General features: G+C 38.7%; 1 protein-coding gene across 3 annotated transcripts in view; it reads right to left on the bottom strand.

The window, feature by feature from the left end:
* The window catches only part of MICU1 (mitochondrial calcium uptake 1), a 237,289-nt gene that overhangs the window by 36,124 nt on the left and 183,329 nt on the right, over positions 1 to 17,836 (bottom strand). For all 3 annotated transcript variants that reach the window (XM_065407427.1, XM_065407426.1, XM_065407428.1), the window contains exon 9: positions 1,658 to 1,795. In XM_065407427.1, coding sequence (XP_065263499.1) covers positions 1,658 to 1,795 — 138 coding nt within the window. The remainder of the gene's footprint in view (positions 1 to 1,657; positions 1,796 to 17,836) is intronic.

Raw genomic sequence — 17,836 nt, 5'->3', positions numbered from 1 at the left:
TGATGGTGTACAGACTGTGGATGGGAGTGTCAGCCTTGAGCTAATCCCCAGAATGACCAGGAGGAGGTGCCAGTCTGGTGGTGAGTGGCGTGCTCTGTGACAACTTGAATTATGATTTACTGACTCATTAAGGAGATTTCCGTGTTTATTTTTTAACCTTTGATTAATATACAATTTAAAGGAAAGCAAACTGACAAATTAACCCTGATATGCATACAGTAATAATCAGGTTGCTTCTTTCATAATATCCAAAACATGACAGATGTAGAAGTTAGCACTAACAATATAAAACATAATGGCGTAAATTGTCAGCTGCACCAGAACAGGGGCCAAACCGGCCCCTGAAGCAAGTTAGAGGAACCCAGTGGTTGCTTTAGTTTTCATTGGCCTTGAATGCCACCTAAAGGCCATTACACCAGAAAGAACTGCTTGAATAAACTGTGCTTTGGCTCCTCAAAATACCCTAGTTCTTCCAACACATGCTGGGTGCAGGAGGCACTGATGTAGGGTTGGCCATGCTGGATTTATGCCAACTGAGGATTCCTTCATACCGGTGGAATCCTTTTAGAGCAGCTTTAAGGAGCAGCATAAAGGGATCTTAAGGTTGGTCAGAATCTGGTCCGGTATTTCTTAATATTTTGCATCACAAAATGGATTAACGAAATTAAGAAATAAATGGCAGTTCTGACGCTAAGAGGAAGTAGTTCTACAACAGTCAGGCCTACTAACCACAGAAGCAGAAGTCTTTCATTAGTTCCCGTTTTGGTTAATTGCTATGTTCACAAACTAATTAATAAAAAAGGAGCTCCATCAATCTCTATAGAAGCAGACATGAAATTCTAACACTACTGTAATTTAACACTCCATACTTTCATTATCATATTAAAGATGTCCTTTCAGTTTAGGTGTTTTATTCCAACGTCTCCTTCCCTGAATTAACTACTGCAGGGACTGCAACCTTTTCCCCCTACAAATTTTGAGTCTAATTCCCATATTTTTCTCATAAAATCATAATAAAATGATAAACTACCCAATCATACTGCACAATTAATCCAAGGTCAAGTCAACTGTTGGGTATAAGTCTTCAGTGTTTGTTCAGGTTAAACATGTGGGGGCTTTCTCCAGAAAGCGTGGTTTTTTTAAATTAACGTTTCTACACCCACTATTGCAATGCACTCATTTTAAAATGTGTAAAGCAGCCTTTCATTATACACACAGCCAGATCTTGATCACTAGACCTATGCATTCTTTGACTCCGTACTGCTGGTGATTTGTTGATCTGAAGTCATTGTAGCTCTTAGGGCCTCAATAGGTTTTAGAGGGTCAGGTGCTTTTCTTCAGGAGTCATAGCATATTCATTTTATGGTAAGCCCAGTCTGTGCCAGCCCATTGCTTAGATCTATAATTTCAGAGCAAAATATGAAATGGCCATTTTTTTTTACTCCAGCCTGTGATGTATTCAGCTGGCAAGCATTATTTAACTACTGAGATATATTTTGGACAAGTAAAAGTCAATGGAAATATGTATCAGCACTGAAATGATTCATTCTACAAGTTTATTCACATTTTAGACTTCATTTCACAGTGCAAAGCACTATGGATGCACGCATCAGAAAGTCTTTAAAATTTCTCTTTTTTCCGCCTGAAAGCCACTAACCTCTCCTTCTTGAAAATGTTTCCTGAGTTGCTTCAGCATGAGAGTGAGCTTCTTTGACTGCACTCCACTATAGGCTAGCAGCATGCCACCAAACTGACGCTCGGTGATCCGCCCATTCACAGGGTCATGCCGTTCAAACTGGAAGAGAAAGAAGATTAAAACAAAACACTAATATTAAAGCAATTCTGCTTTAATAGGAAGCTGATATTTTATTCAGGAGGTGCACAACATTTACTGTAATGCTAAGCTAAGTGTGGTTGACAGTATTTCCAGAAGCAGCTCTAACTGTGCTCAACATCCCCTCTTCACCAATGTCAGCGATTATTTATTTTACACACACATCCCAGTACTTGGACAACCATTTAGGAATTTCCTTTATCATGACCAACTTGTTCCATATACAGGGGGACAGCATTTGTGGGATTGGTCTCCAACAAGTATTGATTACAACCCAGAATGGACATTTCTAAATGAAAGTAAGCTAGATTTTCACTTAAAGGCAGTTCAGAAATGGTATAAAACTTGCAATCGGAAAATACAAGCCACACACTCCAGGCCACAGAAGTGCGACTGTGTCATGCAGAGAACAAGCCGCTGCTAGTAACCCCTTCTCAGGGCTCAGTCCTGCACAGATCCTTGAATAAAACACAGTAAGCATGACTTAAAAAAAACAACAGTGGGGAGAAACATGGCTGACAAGAGGCTTGGTGGTCACTAAATCAGGAAGGGAAAATCCCCAAGCTCTATGTAGGGATTGTCAGTGAGAGAAGACTCCTTCCCTTGCTCTTGATTTCCCCTGACAACTGCCAAGTTTTGGTAAACTCTTCATTCGACAGCCGCCAATCTCTAGCCTCTGAGAGACTTACAAAGATTGTTGGGGGACACTTCCAGCCCAACCTCCCTTCACAAGCCTTTCAGAGGGGGAAAAAAGTTGTTTTTCCATTGAATAGCCCTCTTAGTGATCAGGTTAAATGCTAATATCAATCTCTGCTAGTAAAAAGGCTAGAGACTTACTACAGCAAAAATAAATAAATACAAAAACAAATCACAAATAGTCAAGGATCTAACATGACATTTGCAAATCATCAATCAGTCTGTTTAACTCTGCTTATAGGTTGTACCTCTTCACCCTCACCCATTGTTAGTGTTGTCCATTTAGATTCTAAGCTCTTTGGCCAGGGACTATTACTTCATTTGTGGATGGTGCCTAACACAAGGGGGCCCCAATCTCAGTTGCTCCCTAGGCACTATCATTTAAAAAAAAAAAAAAAGGAAAAAAAGAAATGAAAGCTCACAAAAAGAAGTGAAAGCTCACTATCAACACTAACATCTTGTATCAAATTTGCCAGAGCAGATATAAGAAAGCCAACAGATACCATCCCTTAACTACCTAGCCCCATAAACAACCACCCCCATCAAGCTCCTGTCTCCCTACAAGCCGACATAAATAAATAGCCTTGCAACATGACCTGAAGGTCAACAAGCTCAAACTATTTTGGACCAAGGGATGTGTATGAGTGTTCTTTACTTAAACTACCTAACAAGTAGGCAGCTTGTAAACAAGCCATTACAATTTGCATGATAATGAAAAGAGCTGAGTAAATAATTCATAGTGAATAATTTACTTGATCAATTTCACTGCTTTTCTTCCCCCTGTTCACGAACTGTATGGAGAGATTCAAATTTTATTTGAAAATCGCAAAGTAGTTATTGGTCTGCAGATTGACATAAGACATTGGTTGCGAGTACTCAACATTCAAAATTTGAACTGTTTGGATGGAACACATAGGCCATGCACTAGGATTCAGTTTCCTGACTGGGTATGAGAACTTTTGGGTTTCTGATGTGAATGACTCATGGATTATGAATTCCATAGTTTGTTCCCTGTACTGTTTAGTCAAAATTAACTATCATAGCAAAATTTCTGACCTTTGAAGATTCAATTTTTGGAAGGAAATTAAATAACTATGTCTAGTCCCAAGATGCCAAAAAATACATATATTTTAAAAAAAATACCAATTTGATCGTCAGTCTTTTTCTCTGAGCTTAAATGGTGTGTGCAAAATCTGGGAAGTCATGCAACCTCTTAACTGTAGTTTGCTAAAGAATCCCACTTATTCTGTACCCAAAACACTGAACTCTTTCCTTCTCATTTGCTGTAGGAAAAATCCTATCAAAGTCAGAGGAAAAATACAGTCTTCATTAACATCAGAAGTAAGGAACTTAACCCGTTTCTTTGGTGTTTCTGAGGAATATGGAAAAATGTTACAATACTTTAAGGCATAAATTTCACATCCAATGTAATTTTAAAACCAGCAGCAAGGTTTTCTAGTGGAGACTCTCCGTTTGCCTTTCAATTAACCCCCAAACATGCAAATCAGTATTTTTACTCATGTTCTTTAAAGACCTCAATTTTGCAGGAATGTGAGACATTATCTTTTATTAGCACACCTGAAAGGGCTTTAAAATTTTCAAGCTCAGTTTATAATTAGTGACCTTTCTCAGATAAGTTTAAAATAAGTGTAATGTACATTATTCATTTCCCCTACCCCACTTTAACAACTTGATGAGGAATTTATTCATTTTCTATCTTCATGCCCTTAACAGGATTAAGAACTGTACCCATACAAGTTTCATCAGTACCAGCTACATCTGGGTTGTACTTTTTTGCAACTGACCAGGAATGAGAGACTGTACTAGAATATTAGTTGTGATAGTACTTCAGCTCCGAAGGGAAACAAACCACTCCCCCCCACAACCTCTCCTCGGCATTCCTCCACTCTCAAGCTGTCTCACCTCAAGCTTTTTGGTGCCATTTTTTGGTTAGGTTAACCAAAGACCCAAAGTCAGCCTTTCACCAGGAACCACTTAATCATGGGTCCCCAGTCAGAAGAAGTGTATCAGCCAGCAAGGCCATCTTGCTCTATCCCCATTTTAGAATATGATCCTCAAGTATTTTCGTATGCTCAAGGGTAATTACCATATCGTGATCACAGACATGATCACAGATCCCCCCCCCTCCTCCCCCATGCTAGGATCTCCATCTCCCCTTAATGAGATGTCCCTTAGTAGCAGAGAGACTACTCAATACTCAAATACACTGGATAGATTAAAGACAAAGCTATAATTTTCACTCAATTTCAATGGATTTATTGGTTCTAAGACAGTCCTATTGAGAGTGAATGACAGCAAGGGTGCATGCAAGAAGTGGGATTACTTTAAAAATATTTGTCAAGTTACACTATCTGAGATGCAAATATAGACACAAACAGTGTCACTTTAAAATGTGTTAGCTGGTTGTGGTCAATTTAGCCTAGACACAGCCCTACAGATTCTTTGGCACTGCAGAGAGCAAAGATTTCTGAGACAGAAAAATCACAGGAGCTTTTACAACTTAATCAGCTATCAATGAAATGAGATAAAACAGAATGGAAAAGCACTTATGGAATCAAAATCTAACCTTCATTGCTGGCATTTAATAAAATTAATACAGTCTTTGAAGTACAAGAATCTCATCAGTTCGTAACTGGTGGATCCCAAAGGTGTATCAGCATAATTTGATTGCTGGTGCCCATAATCCTGCAAAAATTTGTCAAAAATGAAGTAAGTGCAGCATTATGAGTTGAATGACTCAAACAAGAGGCAGAGGAGCATTTAGTACAAAAACAATTCCCCCATCCCATTGTGATGCCCCAGCCTGTACCAAACTGTGAGGTTACAACTACAATGGTGGTGTATTGAAGAATGAATCAAAGATGAGGTGAAAAATAGGGTTTTTTACATTTTATTTACAGCATGGTTTTGGATTTTTAAAAAAAAACTATCATCCTTTTTGTTTTTGTAATACAAAGACCACTTCAGAGAAATACCTCTTACCTTTAAGAAGTAAAATAATATATTCAAGGGGGAGTGTTGGGAACACAGCTCATCATTATCCCTCATTATGGACCCAAATTTCGTTCCCATTTTTAATTTCTATAAATCATCAGCAATGATCAGTCATAAAACTTTATCTAAAGTTATTCATGTGAAAGTATTAATTCACATTATTTCAGGCTTTTTTATTCTCTTTATGTTCCTTATTTTTCTTCCATATTGTACTTTTAAAATTAATGTCCCTTACCTATTCTGGACAAATTGATTTAATACCTCCACATCCACCAATCAATTACTGTACCTGCAGCAACCCTTACTGCATAAGTTAACAGAAATATTCACCAATACATCTTCATGCTGTCTTTAAATGCTAACTAACTGTGAGTTTCCAAAACTAACAAGAATCATTTAAAGCTCGGAATGAGAAAAGTAAGCCCTCGCTCTTAGTTTTAATCCACGGAACAATGAAGTGATGTCAAGAAAGTAGTTATTTTTCCAAACTCTCACTCATCTGGTATAAGTTATATTTAAATTAACTATGAAAGGGATATACAGTATACAATATCGAAAAAGATATAGAGTGAGAAAACGGAAACAAAAGGATAAAGAGAAAAAAAGGAAATAAGTATATACAAATGCCTGAGATCTGTTGCTCATCACAACTGATCATACATGGGACTTAAAAGAAAGTGGAGTTGCTACAGATAGTACCACAATATGATGCAGAGAAAACTTAACAGAAGATCAAAATGTTCTCCATTGTCCTTTATGCTTCAGAGGAAGACAAAAAAAAAATCAAACCCTAGAATACACCTGGCAAATTGTGCACCGGGGGGGGGGGGGGATCCTTCCTGACCACTACAGGTGACCAATGAATGCCATGAAGCATGAGGCTTTGATTGTAGTCATTATCTTAATGCAGAGCTGCAACTGTTATGAACAGGTTGAGGGCAATGCTGAGCTACCTCTTTTCTCCATGGCCCGTGAAAGAAGGGAACAAACAGGTGTATTCACTGATTCAGACACTCCAAAGCCAGAAGGGACCACCACAACCAGCCAGCCTGACCCCTCACATGTACAAGGCCATAGAATTTGTCCTAGAAGTTCCATTAAAGCATATAGAATCATACAAACATAGGGCTTGCAGGGACCTTGAGAAGTCATCAAGTCCAGCCCCCTGCACAGTGGCAGCACCAAGGACACCTAGACCATCCCTGACAGGTGTTTGTCCAACCTGTTTCTAAAAACCTCCTATGATTCCACAATCTCCCTTGGAAGCCTATTCCAAAGCTTAACTACCCTTATAGTTAGAAAGATTTTCCTAATATTTAACCTAAATCTCCCTTGCTGCAGATTAATCCTATTACTTCCTGTCCTATCTTCAGTGGACAAGGAGACCAATTGATCACAATCCTCTTTGTAACAAACCTTAACATATTAGAAGACTTATCAGGTTTCCCCTCAGTCTTTTCTCAAGACTAAACAAGCCCAGTTTTTAACCTTTCTTCATAAGTCAGGTTTTCTAAATCTTTTACTATTTTTGTTGCTCTCTAGACACTCTCTAGTTTGTCCATATCTTTCCTAACATTTGGCGCCCATAATTGGACACAGTACTGAAGCTGATGCCTTACCAGTGCCAAGTAGAGCAGGACAATTACCACCCATGTCTTACATTCAACACTCCTGTTAATACACCCGAGAACAACATTAGCCTTTTTTGCAGCTCCATCACATTATTGGCCCATATTCAATTTTTGATCCTCTATAATCAGCAGATCGTTTTCAGCAGTACCACCACCTAACCAGTTATTTCCCATTTTGTAGTTTTACATTTGATTTTTGCTTCCTAAGTGAAGTACTTTGCACTTTTCTTTACTGAATTTCATCTTCTTGATTTCACACCAATTCACCAGTATGTCAAGGTTGTTTTGTATTCTAACCCTGATCTCTAATGTGCTTGTAACTCCTCCCAGCTTGGTGTCTGTGACAGTATATAACCTCATGTTCATCCCTTTTACAAGACTATGATACATTTCATACAAAGTATGCCTTGTGAGGTATCATTTGAAAACTCATAATTTGCTGATCATTATTGTCCTGGAAAAATGTGTGGCAACCTTGTATGGAAAGTTATAAAATTCTACTGCATAAGATACATTTCTAGTCTGGGGAAACAGCTTCAACCTAGAGCCCCAGAGACAAAACACTAGCCAATACCTCAGCCCGGTGTCAATATAATCAAATGGACTGTCACCTGGTGAAGCGGCCATTCTTTGGCAGGAAGAAGGTTGTGACCAAGAAATTTACATCTTGGCAATAGAACAACTGGAGGTTCCTGTGCAAACAGATTTTCTGTCACCTGAACCTCAGCTGGAGATGATTCAGAAAGCAGAGATCTGCTATCAGAAAGGGGAGCAAACTCCTCATGTTATCTCTTCTCCCTTTCTCTCTGCCCACAACATCCACAATGCCTGAAGGACAAGGATCACTGGACTGGGGGATGGGTCCTGGTTGAAAGGCATCGAACCAGTAAGACTGCAAGAGCATGTGGTGAGAGATACATTTTGCTTTCAATTCACTTAGTTAGGTATTAATTTATGTTTTATCTTTTATTTCTTTGTAACCAATTCTGACTTTTATGTTTCATTACTTGTAATCACAAAATCTTTCTGTAGTTAATAAATTTGTTTGATCTAAACCAGTGTGTTTGTACTGAAGTGTTTGGGAACTTCATTTGGGATAACAATATTTGTGCATGTCATTTCTATGAATAAAATGACAGACTTTGAGCTTGTTTTGTCCAGAAGAAAAGAGCTGGGCAGTACAAGACGCTCAATTCTGGGGATAAGTCTGGGACTGGGAATTTGCTGATGTTGCTCTGTAATATAATTAATGGGTGGCTGGCTGGCTATAGTACTCATACAGTATAACGTGGGTGATTTACGTGCTGGAGGCGGTGTATGAGCTGGCCAGGAGTGAGATTACTCCTGTGATTACTCTCACAGTGAAACATGTTGGAGACTTGAGGGGATGCAGCTGTTCAACAGGCCAGATTGTACCCTGGGGAAAGTCACAGTGTTATCTGCAAATTTTATAAGCGGACTCTCCACTCCATACTCCAAGTCATTAATGAAAATATTGGATAGTACCAGACACAGGACTGACACGTGTGGGACCTCACTAGATACGGCCTCCCATTTTGATAAGCGAACCATTCATAACTATTCTTTGAGTACGGCCTTTCAACCAGTTGTGCATCCACCTTACAGTAATTTCATTTCTAGACCACCTTTCCCTAGTTTGCTTATGAGAATGTCATGTGGGACACACCTTTTAGCTAGATTTCTAATCTTGCCTTAAAGACTCCAACCAATGGGAAGTCCACTGCCTGCTCAGGTAAGTTGCCCCAATGTTTGTATTATCCTCACTGCTACAAACTGCATCTTATTTCAAAGGTTGAATTTGTCTACTTTCAACTTCCAGCAACTGGATCTTGTTATGCTTCTCAGCTAGACTGAAAGATCTCCCACTACCAGATATCTTTTACAAGTGTAAATATCGATAGACAGTAATCAAGTCAACTCTCTTTTTGATAAGATGATTAAGTTGAGTGACTTAAGGCTCATACTGGACGGCTTGTTTTACAGCCCCTGAATCATTGTGGCCTTCCTTTGACATCTTTCTAGTATTTCCACACCCTTCTTGAAATGTGGACACTAGAAATGGACACAGTACTCTACTAACAGTCTTACCAATGCTATGTATGGCAGCAAGATCACTTTCCTACTTCTGCATGACATTCCTCTTTTTAAATATCCAAGGATTGCATTAGCCCTTTTTGCCATAACATTGCACTGAGAACTCATGGCAAGACAATTATCTACAATGACCCCTAAGTCTTTCTCCAAGTCACTGCTTTTCCAAGACAGTCCTCCCATCCTACAGGTATAGCTTGCATTCTTGGTTCCTAGGTACATTACCTTGCATCTGGCTGTATTAAAATACAGTTTGTTGGATTGTGACCATTTAGCCGGCAATTCAGATAGTTAACAGCAACCTTTTCTCCTCGTTATTTACTATCCCACCAGTCTTTTTATCATCAGCAAACTTTACAAGCAGAGAGTTTATATTACCATCTAGATTGCTGATAAAATATTAAATAGCACTGGACCAAGAACCAGTCCCTGCGAGGCCCTGCTAGAAACAGCCCTGCTTATTGATGCCTTCCCCTTAACAACTACATTTTGAGATCTGTCAGTGTGCCTGCTTTTAATCCATCTAATGTGTGCCCTGTTAGTTACATATAATGCAAGTTTTTTAATCAAAATATCATGTGCTACTTAGTCAAATTCATTGGAGAAATTTTAACTGTATCCAACACAGTTGCCTTTATCAACTAGACCTATAATATTGTCAGAAAAAGAAAATAGGTTTGCTTGACAAGACCTACATTCTATGAAACACTGATTATGTTTTTAGCTTCTAATTCTTTGTTGATAAGAATCCTGAATTAACTGTCCCATTATTTTGCTCAGGATAGATATCAGGCTAACCGGTCTATAGTTCCTTGGATCATCCCTTTTACAATGTTGGTTCTACATTAGCAGTTTTCCCAGTTCCTTTGGAATCTCCCCAGCCTTCCAAGATTGGTTAAAAATTAACATTAGTGGTTAAAAATGTGTCAATTCTAGTATGAAAAATCCCAGAACAATTGCCTGCTGTGTTCATCAAAATACAAAAGTGCTGTTTTTTTTACCTTCATAACTGGTAAGCTGCATGCATTGTGCACTTAAATTTGAAATTTGTACTTTGTAATTGACATGGGGTAACAAGAAATCCTAGATTACACAGAATATGTCAGAATTCTATTGGTCTGTAAAACAGGAAAGATCTTCACCATGTATGTGAACCCTTCTAATTCCTGTGGTTGGCTAATACTGATGCTTCATCATACAGACCCAAGGCTTAAAAGTGAACGGCAAAGGAAAAGTTATTGGGTTTGTGCCTTTTTTGCTTTTGTGGAGTAAGGGTGGCTTGTATGTTATTAAATCTTCCCTCCATCCTCAAAATCGGGTTTCAAGTCTTGTTCTCCCTGCATTTGCTTGATGCCTCTGGAGGAGATGAAAGGGGATTGGTTGGGAGCTCTCAATCCTAGCTAAAGGAACATGCTAAGTCTATTATGGATTTTCTGCCAATATTCCTTTGGTGTTTGAGGTAAATAGGTAATTTAAGAGCCCAGAGAGTTTTAAACAATCTGAATAAAAATAACTTCCTCTTCTCAATTAAGCAGGTTTCTCTTCCTTCATATCTGTGATGTTATAAATCATGCTAGTTCTCCAATCATTCACAAAGTCTTTCAGGAAAAACAGTGTAGAGAACACCAGAAATTCTAATACAACCAAAAAGTTTTCTTTAAAGGATTTTTTAATATATGATAAAGAAAAAAAGACAAGTTTAATGATTTCTCCCCTTCCCCCCCCAATCAGGAGTCAATCTTTAAGACCTAAAGTGTCATGGGGGCAGGCAGTGTAAGAAGGGGATAGCATCTGGTTAGTTGTGGGAAAGTGCAGTTGTAGTTTATTTCTCTAGTAAGAAAGAACTGACATGGGCATGAGGAAACTGGGGAGGGAGAGCTCTGTGCACTGGGATTGTTGCTTAGGGCCCTAAACTACAAATCCCATTCCTTTTAACGCAAGGGACAAAAACGTACCCAATGCACCTTGAGCTCAAAAGGACTAGCCCTTAAAAAACTCAATCTTTAGAAAAATGCTGCCAAAGGAACTAAAAAACATGATTGATTTCCTGCTATTCTGGATTGCCATGTTGGTTAGTTTTCCACCTTTTGAAAAATGTCAAATGTTTAGATGCTGTGTGTCTTTGTTCTGAAATCGGTTCCTTCTGACATTTCATGACTAACAACATATTTCAAGTTATAAATCAAGACTTGGGACCCATTTATTTGTCCTGTCATACACTCAACATTTAAAATGCAAATAATTATTTTATAATGCAAGCTGCAACATGTAGCATGAAATATGTTAGAGAAGTGCAGTACTAATCATTATCTCCAGAACAGTTTTCAGTATTAACCACTTGGTGAAAGCAGTGGCTGGTGTACATATCCATTAATAAGACTACAAGAAATTGTACATATTGTTCTAAGTGCCTCTCCCCCAAACCAAGGTGTGTGGGGCACTGTAAAAATAAAGACAAACACTTAAAATATGATAGACACATTATTGTGACAATTAGTAAATGTCAATTCATTGTGTGATAGGAAATACAAACCTCCTCTGTCCAAACGGTTAAGCAAAGCTAGGCATAATGTCACATTTTTGAACCCTGAGCAGCATCACTTCATTGTTAAAACATCAATATTGATTAACAAGGCCCATGCTATTATTAAGAAGAATTTAACTATACATTATATTAGTATGTGATGAAGATTTTCCATTATATTAATGCAGACTCCATGAGGTGACTTGTTTTTTTAAATACCACACATAGAAGGGGGAAGAGTTAATGGAGATCTAGATTTTCAGCAGTTGTACTGGAATGGAAAGGACCAGAAATGTGGTCAGGGGAATTCTGCTCCATTCCCTCCATCTCAGAAGCAGATTGTATTTATGCATTTTGAGCCTTCTGGTTTACAGTTTACCTCTTCAGGGGTATGTGACAGTGAAAGCCAGCCAGCAAGCCAGACTTTGCAGAAGATTCTAAGGCACCATTACTCTTTACTTAGTAGCATGAGACATGCGCAGATCTATACTAAATAATAAAGACACATATGCATTTCCCTGCCTCAAAGTCCTCACGACTCTGGAGTTTTGTACTTGAGCAGAGCCCTCTGGGGCATCCAGGATCCTTCCCTTGCAGCTCACAAATTCTCCTCAGAGCCACGGAACCTCTCCAGTTCAGCTTGCATCCTCTGACATTGGCTGGTCCTGCCGTTAAAGCAGGACACTCCCAGGCCCATTGAAACCATGCCTGTCTCTTCCCCTTTCACAGTCTACATGTTTTTATGAAGTCTGATATGAAAGGTAGATTAACCTTCAAAATCTGACCTACCGGTAATTTCCCCATCTGAGAATTAAAAAGCATAGTTCCTCCCACGAATCTGACTGGTAGAAAAAACTGTCAGCTATGTGGTAATAAATTAGGAAGCCTAAAGAAGAAAACATGAAATTTCATTCCATTTTAAAGTCAACTATTGTATGCAGGATGAGGCAATATAGGGTGAGGGAAACCAGGAGGGAAACGTGGAAATTTTCTGTTTTCTCACATACCTTCTCTCAGCTCAATAAACTCTTGTAGCAAGACAATTGGAGGAATTGACCAGAGAACTTTGGGTCCTTCTCTCTTCACTTCCAGGTTTAATTGTTTTTTGCTTGCCCCAGTTTGTATGTGAAAAATCAAACATCACTCTGAAATTATACAAACTAAATCAATTCAAAAAACAATAAAATGAAAAATCTCTCTTTCAGAGCACTGGAGATACCTAAATATGAACACCGAGATTATGAATACCGTTTCTTCTTCTCTTCTGCTGCCACCAGCTGTAACACTTCCTCTTGCCAGGAAATAAGAAAGCTCTAATGGCTATATAACCATCTGTCACAGACAGCAGGGTACATTCCTTTGGGATCTTACCTACTCTTAAACAGTGGGGGAGGTGAAGAGTACAAATTATACCTTAGATTTAAGTCTTCTAGATAGTTTATATACTAAATACACAGGCCCAGACTACTGCATTTCAGGCATTAGAAAAACTGGGGAAATATGGAATAATCCTTTAATTCACATACAACCAAGAGGTGTGGGTGGGAGTGTGTTTCTCTACAATTATACCTAAGTAAATATGGACTTGTATTTTTTTAAATTAAGACAATTAACTGCCATTTAAAGTTCAAAGTAAATGGGGCAAAATATGTTGCTTTGATTGTGATACATGCAAGCACTGCATAAAAGCATTTTAATCTTAAGTAAAATTTGCTAGTTGTCTGTCTATTTTCCCCTCAGGATAGTCCTCCTTCAGGAAGGCTCAAATACTATGAGTTTCTCAAGGGAAGGTTCTTCATTTCAGCCACCTCTCCTCCTTTTTAACTATACCTTAACAACAGTGTAAAAAACCAGCTACCATAAAACTCACTCTTGAGATCCATTCTCCTCTGAGATTTTAAGTACAAAGAACTATTTAGAGATCAAGAACAGTGCATCTTCATTGGTTCTTCTGCATCACTGAAATCCAAACAGACTGAACTTCTTGGAAATAAAGCACACAAAAAGAGCCAGCATTTGCTGGGGAAGGAGGCTGGTGAGCTAACAGTCAGGAAGTGGTACAACAATATTCTGTTAAAACTTAATAATATTTTCTTAGTCTCTAAGCTTGGAAAAATTTATTTCCACATGGATTTTGTCCTTCTCCGACTAACTGAATTTTTGACCTATATTATGGAATGGCACTTTTGTTTTGTATTAAAAAAAAAAAAGAGAGAGAGAAAGATTTACATTAGTTTACTTTCTTTTTTTACGTACTAGCATTGTAAACATGGTCAAAAATGTCACCAGACCTCTGGATATAGGATTTGTTAACTTATGCTTTTCTTAAGTAAACAGAAAAGAAGCAGCACAGAACACTGCTAAGTGTACATAAACAGTGATTACTGTTTTTAATATTTCTCATTTCCAAGTTGGTGGATTTTTGAAATATAGACCTTTAGAATCCAGAACCATTTAAATGATTTGGGTCTAAGATTTATTCTGTGTTCCATTAAGTGACCTGGTAATTCTTCTTACCCATAGGAAATGAGAGATGTTACAAAAAAAACCAAAAAACAAAAACAAAAACAAGAATATAAATCTCGGTTCCTCTGAAAGAGATACTGTAGAAAGACACACAGACATCTGAGTGGCTCACGGATCTTACTCCATTAACACCAACTAGATATGGCCATTCAGAGGGTAAATATTTAAACCAAAACGATCTTCACCAAAAGAATGAAGAACCTAAAAACCTGCATAAAGGAAGCAGCAAGCACACATACCGTTGTAATGTAACATAGCATGATGCAAACAGACATCTTGGATTTTTCTTAAGACAACACACACCCACACAAAAGATGCCTCTTCCAAGGTGTTTGCTGATTACCTGCCAACTTCAATTCCATAAAAATAGCTAAATATAAAATACGTTTTGCAGCAGGGGAACCCAAGCAGCGATTGCCTTCAGCCAGCATGTTCCAAGAATCCCATATTGGCTGAAGCAGTGACTCAGGATAATACATGTTCATAGAAGACAGATTTACATGCACCCCTTTATTCTGAGTTAACACTACCAGATTCCTCTATCCACCATCAATTGCTGCACTTTGATTACAGATGACCTCCTACAAGACAACACCAATTTTCTCCCACCAGAGGCAAATTACATAAACATGTTCAGCTGTTCCAATGAAAAATATCAAAAATGCTTAGTTACTCTTGGCTCCAGAGAGGTTCTATCCTGCCAATATACATTTTTTTGCCTTTTTAAATAAAGCACTTTGAGATCAGAAGCATCATATCAGAAGTATTATTTAGATTGATGATTTCTATTCAGAAGCATGAATAATTTCCTATCCCCAGTGATATAAAATAAGAAGATCAGAATCTGATTTGAAGAAACACTTGCCCAACTCATATCACAACAGACTGCAAAAAAGCAGTTTGTCCAAACAGAACTTTAGATGCTCTGTTTAAAGAGAGACAAAGAGGGGACTTCCCAAAGGTTCTAAGCTCAACACAGCAGGGTGGGTTTGACGGACAGCTGATTTAATTTATTTTCATTGCTGTCAATACAAAAAGGAGGGGGAAAAGAAAGAACTCAAGCAATGTTACTATGAGACAGACTTGGAGGGCTATCAAAATGGCAGTTGACTTCAGTGCTACACTGATCAATAACAGCTAAGAAAACAAATGCAATGCAGGGTGAAGAAACAAAATTCCTTAAGACATCCATGGGATTGTCACTAGGCAATGGGCTTCCCAAGCTGTCACTTTTCATACTGTATCAGAGTGCATAAATGAAGTATTTTTCAGTGTCTCCAATGACATAATGATGTCACAACAGGACATTACAGATCACTACACATCTGAATGTAAATTTTAAAACAATTTTTCATTAAACATTTAGGAGGCCCCATTACCAACCATAGCATCCAAGTGCTCCTTAACAAAATGTAAAGACAGCCAGACTCTCCAGTTTGCTCAGGCCACTGTGTGCTTAATACACAAAACTGGCTGGAAACAACCAGTGGAGAAGTTCCTCTGTCCATGAGAGCTTTGTCAGTACATGCTGCTAGCTACCCCAGCCTCCCTTGCACGTTGGGAATGGGACTTGGCAGGAGGCATTTTGGAGTGGAACTAAGCCCTGTCCTCCAGTGATGCAAAGAACGTCTGTCCCTATACAGCCCTAATTTGCACCAGAGCCAGGCAGCCCTGCATTAGGGAGCTGCAATTAGCTCCCCTAAGTCCCCCCCCGTTTTTCACTGTGTCAAGGGCAACTTAGATGGAGTGGAGAATGAAGACCATAGTATTTACCCAAAATAGAGAGCACATTCTCTGCACACTCCACCTTTATTCTCAATAGAATTGGGCTGTACTAACAAGGGAAAAATTTCCAGAGGGATACCAGCATCTGGATAAGTATAAGACAACCAGTGGAGAGATCCACTCTGTGCGAGTGCCTTCACTAGGAAAAAAGGCTGTTTTAACATGAGGTGACTATTATGAGGTAAACTCCTATTGAAGACAAGTCAATTTGTACTTTTAACACAAGTAGACAGGTTGAGGTAAAGATTATGGGGAAGCTGGGGGTTTACCTCAGCCTGCTAACATGTTAGAACTACAAACTACCGTGTCTTTATTAGGCATTTCCCTCCTGCTAGTTACCAGGTATTGGCTCACACAAAGACACACCTTTTTTCCCTATTGAAAACAAGGCCTGAGCAATTGCCTGAGGAAGCAAATTCCTAACAGGACGAGGAGCTACTGAGAGGGCCCTTTCCCTGGCTCCAGGGAGCTCAGCTCTGGGGACCAATAGCTGAAGCTTCCTCACAAATAGCAAATGCTGCAACAGGACAGTCATAACTAGGCTCAGTTTTATATTAAAACTGGAGTCTATTTTCCACTGTCCTGCCAGATCCCTACTGAACAGCAGCAGCATTCTTCCCTCTTCACCACAAAATTAAAAATGAGGTGCATAGCTGCTACAGCAGGCTTTGCACAGAAAATTTTTTGCGTCCATTTTCTAAGCCATCAAACAACTGTGTGAAAAATAGGCCTTCCTAGAATCCCCGTTCTAAATATACATTTTCCTACATAAGTCAAAAAAGCAAGTCTTCCAATATCAGTAGTCGTAGTAACAAAAGTAGGGTAAATATGTTACTATTATTACATAAATGAAGGTTTCTTTATCCCATATTGGTTAGGACAGTATATTTTTTTTATGTAGGGAACATTCTCACATATATTATCATAATGTAGCCAATGCTGAGAACAAGCAATTTCTCCTCTGACATTACGTTAAAAATAGACTTCTGTCAAACAAACAGCAAGATGCCAAAGGAATCATGCCTTAGAGATTCTGAACATCATTTCCATAAAGATGGCTACTAACTATAGCTATATCTGGAACAGGGAGTCCCAGTCAGATCCTGTCTCAGGAATGCAAGTTCTGTGAACAAAGTTACCATATACAGTTGAGTAGAGTCAGGGCTCTCTACATTCAAGGACGTCTCAAGGCCAAGCTTGAATCTAAACTGGTTGTTAGATCATATAGTCGTTCAAGAGTGGGGAATTCAGTTTAAGCTGTTACATAAACATCCACACAAATCACATTTAATATAACTTGAAGCTATTCTATAAAACATCACAATGCTGGTTAGAGGAAGCTGCTAATGGAACTAGGAATTGGGTCTGCCCAGAACCCCCTCTTTCCACCAATATCTCTAAGAACCTCTGAGTTACTTGATGAGTTCCTGACTTACCTCTCCTCAGCTTGTTTATTCAAAATAATTTCTGTTCCCCAAACAAATGTATCTACTGTGAGCACAAGGGACTCCTTTGCAATAATTCCACTAGCAGTTATGGTAGTGAAAATTAATAGATAAATTATTTAAGTATATTGGAAGCAGGAAGCTTGCCAGAGAACTGATGCCCACTGGACAACCAGGGAGCAATTAATTAGGATAAGGGAAGCCGAAAAATTTCTGTGCATCTGCCTTCACCACAAAAGATGCTAGGGAGATACCTACCCCAGACTGA

The sequence above is a fragment of the Emys orbicularis genome, chromosome 7 (assembly GCF_028017835.1).
Source record: "Emys orbicularis isolate rEmyOrb1 chromosome 7, rEmyOrb1.hap1, whole genome shotgun sequence".
Taxonomy (NCBI): domain Eukaryota; kingdom Metazoa; phylum Chordata; order Testudines; family Emydidae; genus Emys; species Emys orbicularis.
Note: the sequence above shows the minus strand (reverse complement) of the source record. Positions and strands in the feature narration are given on the sequence as shown.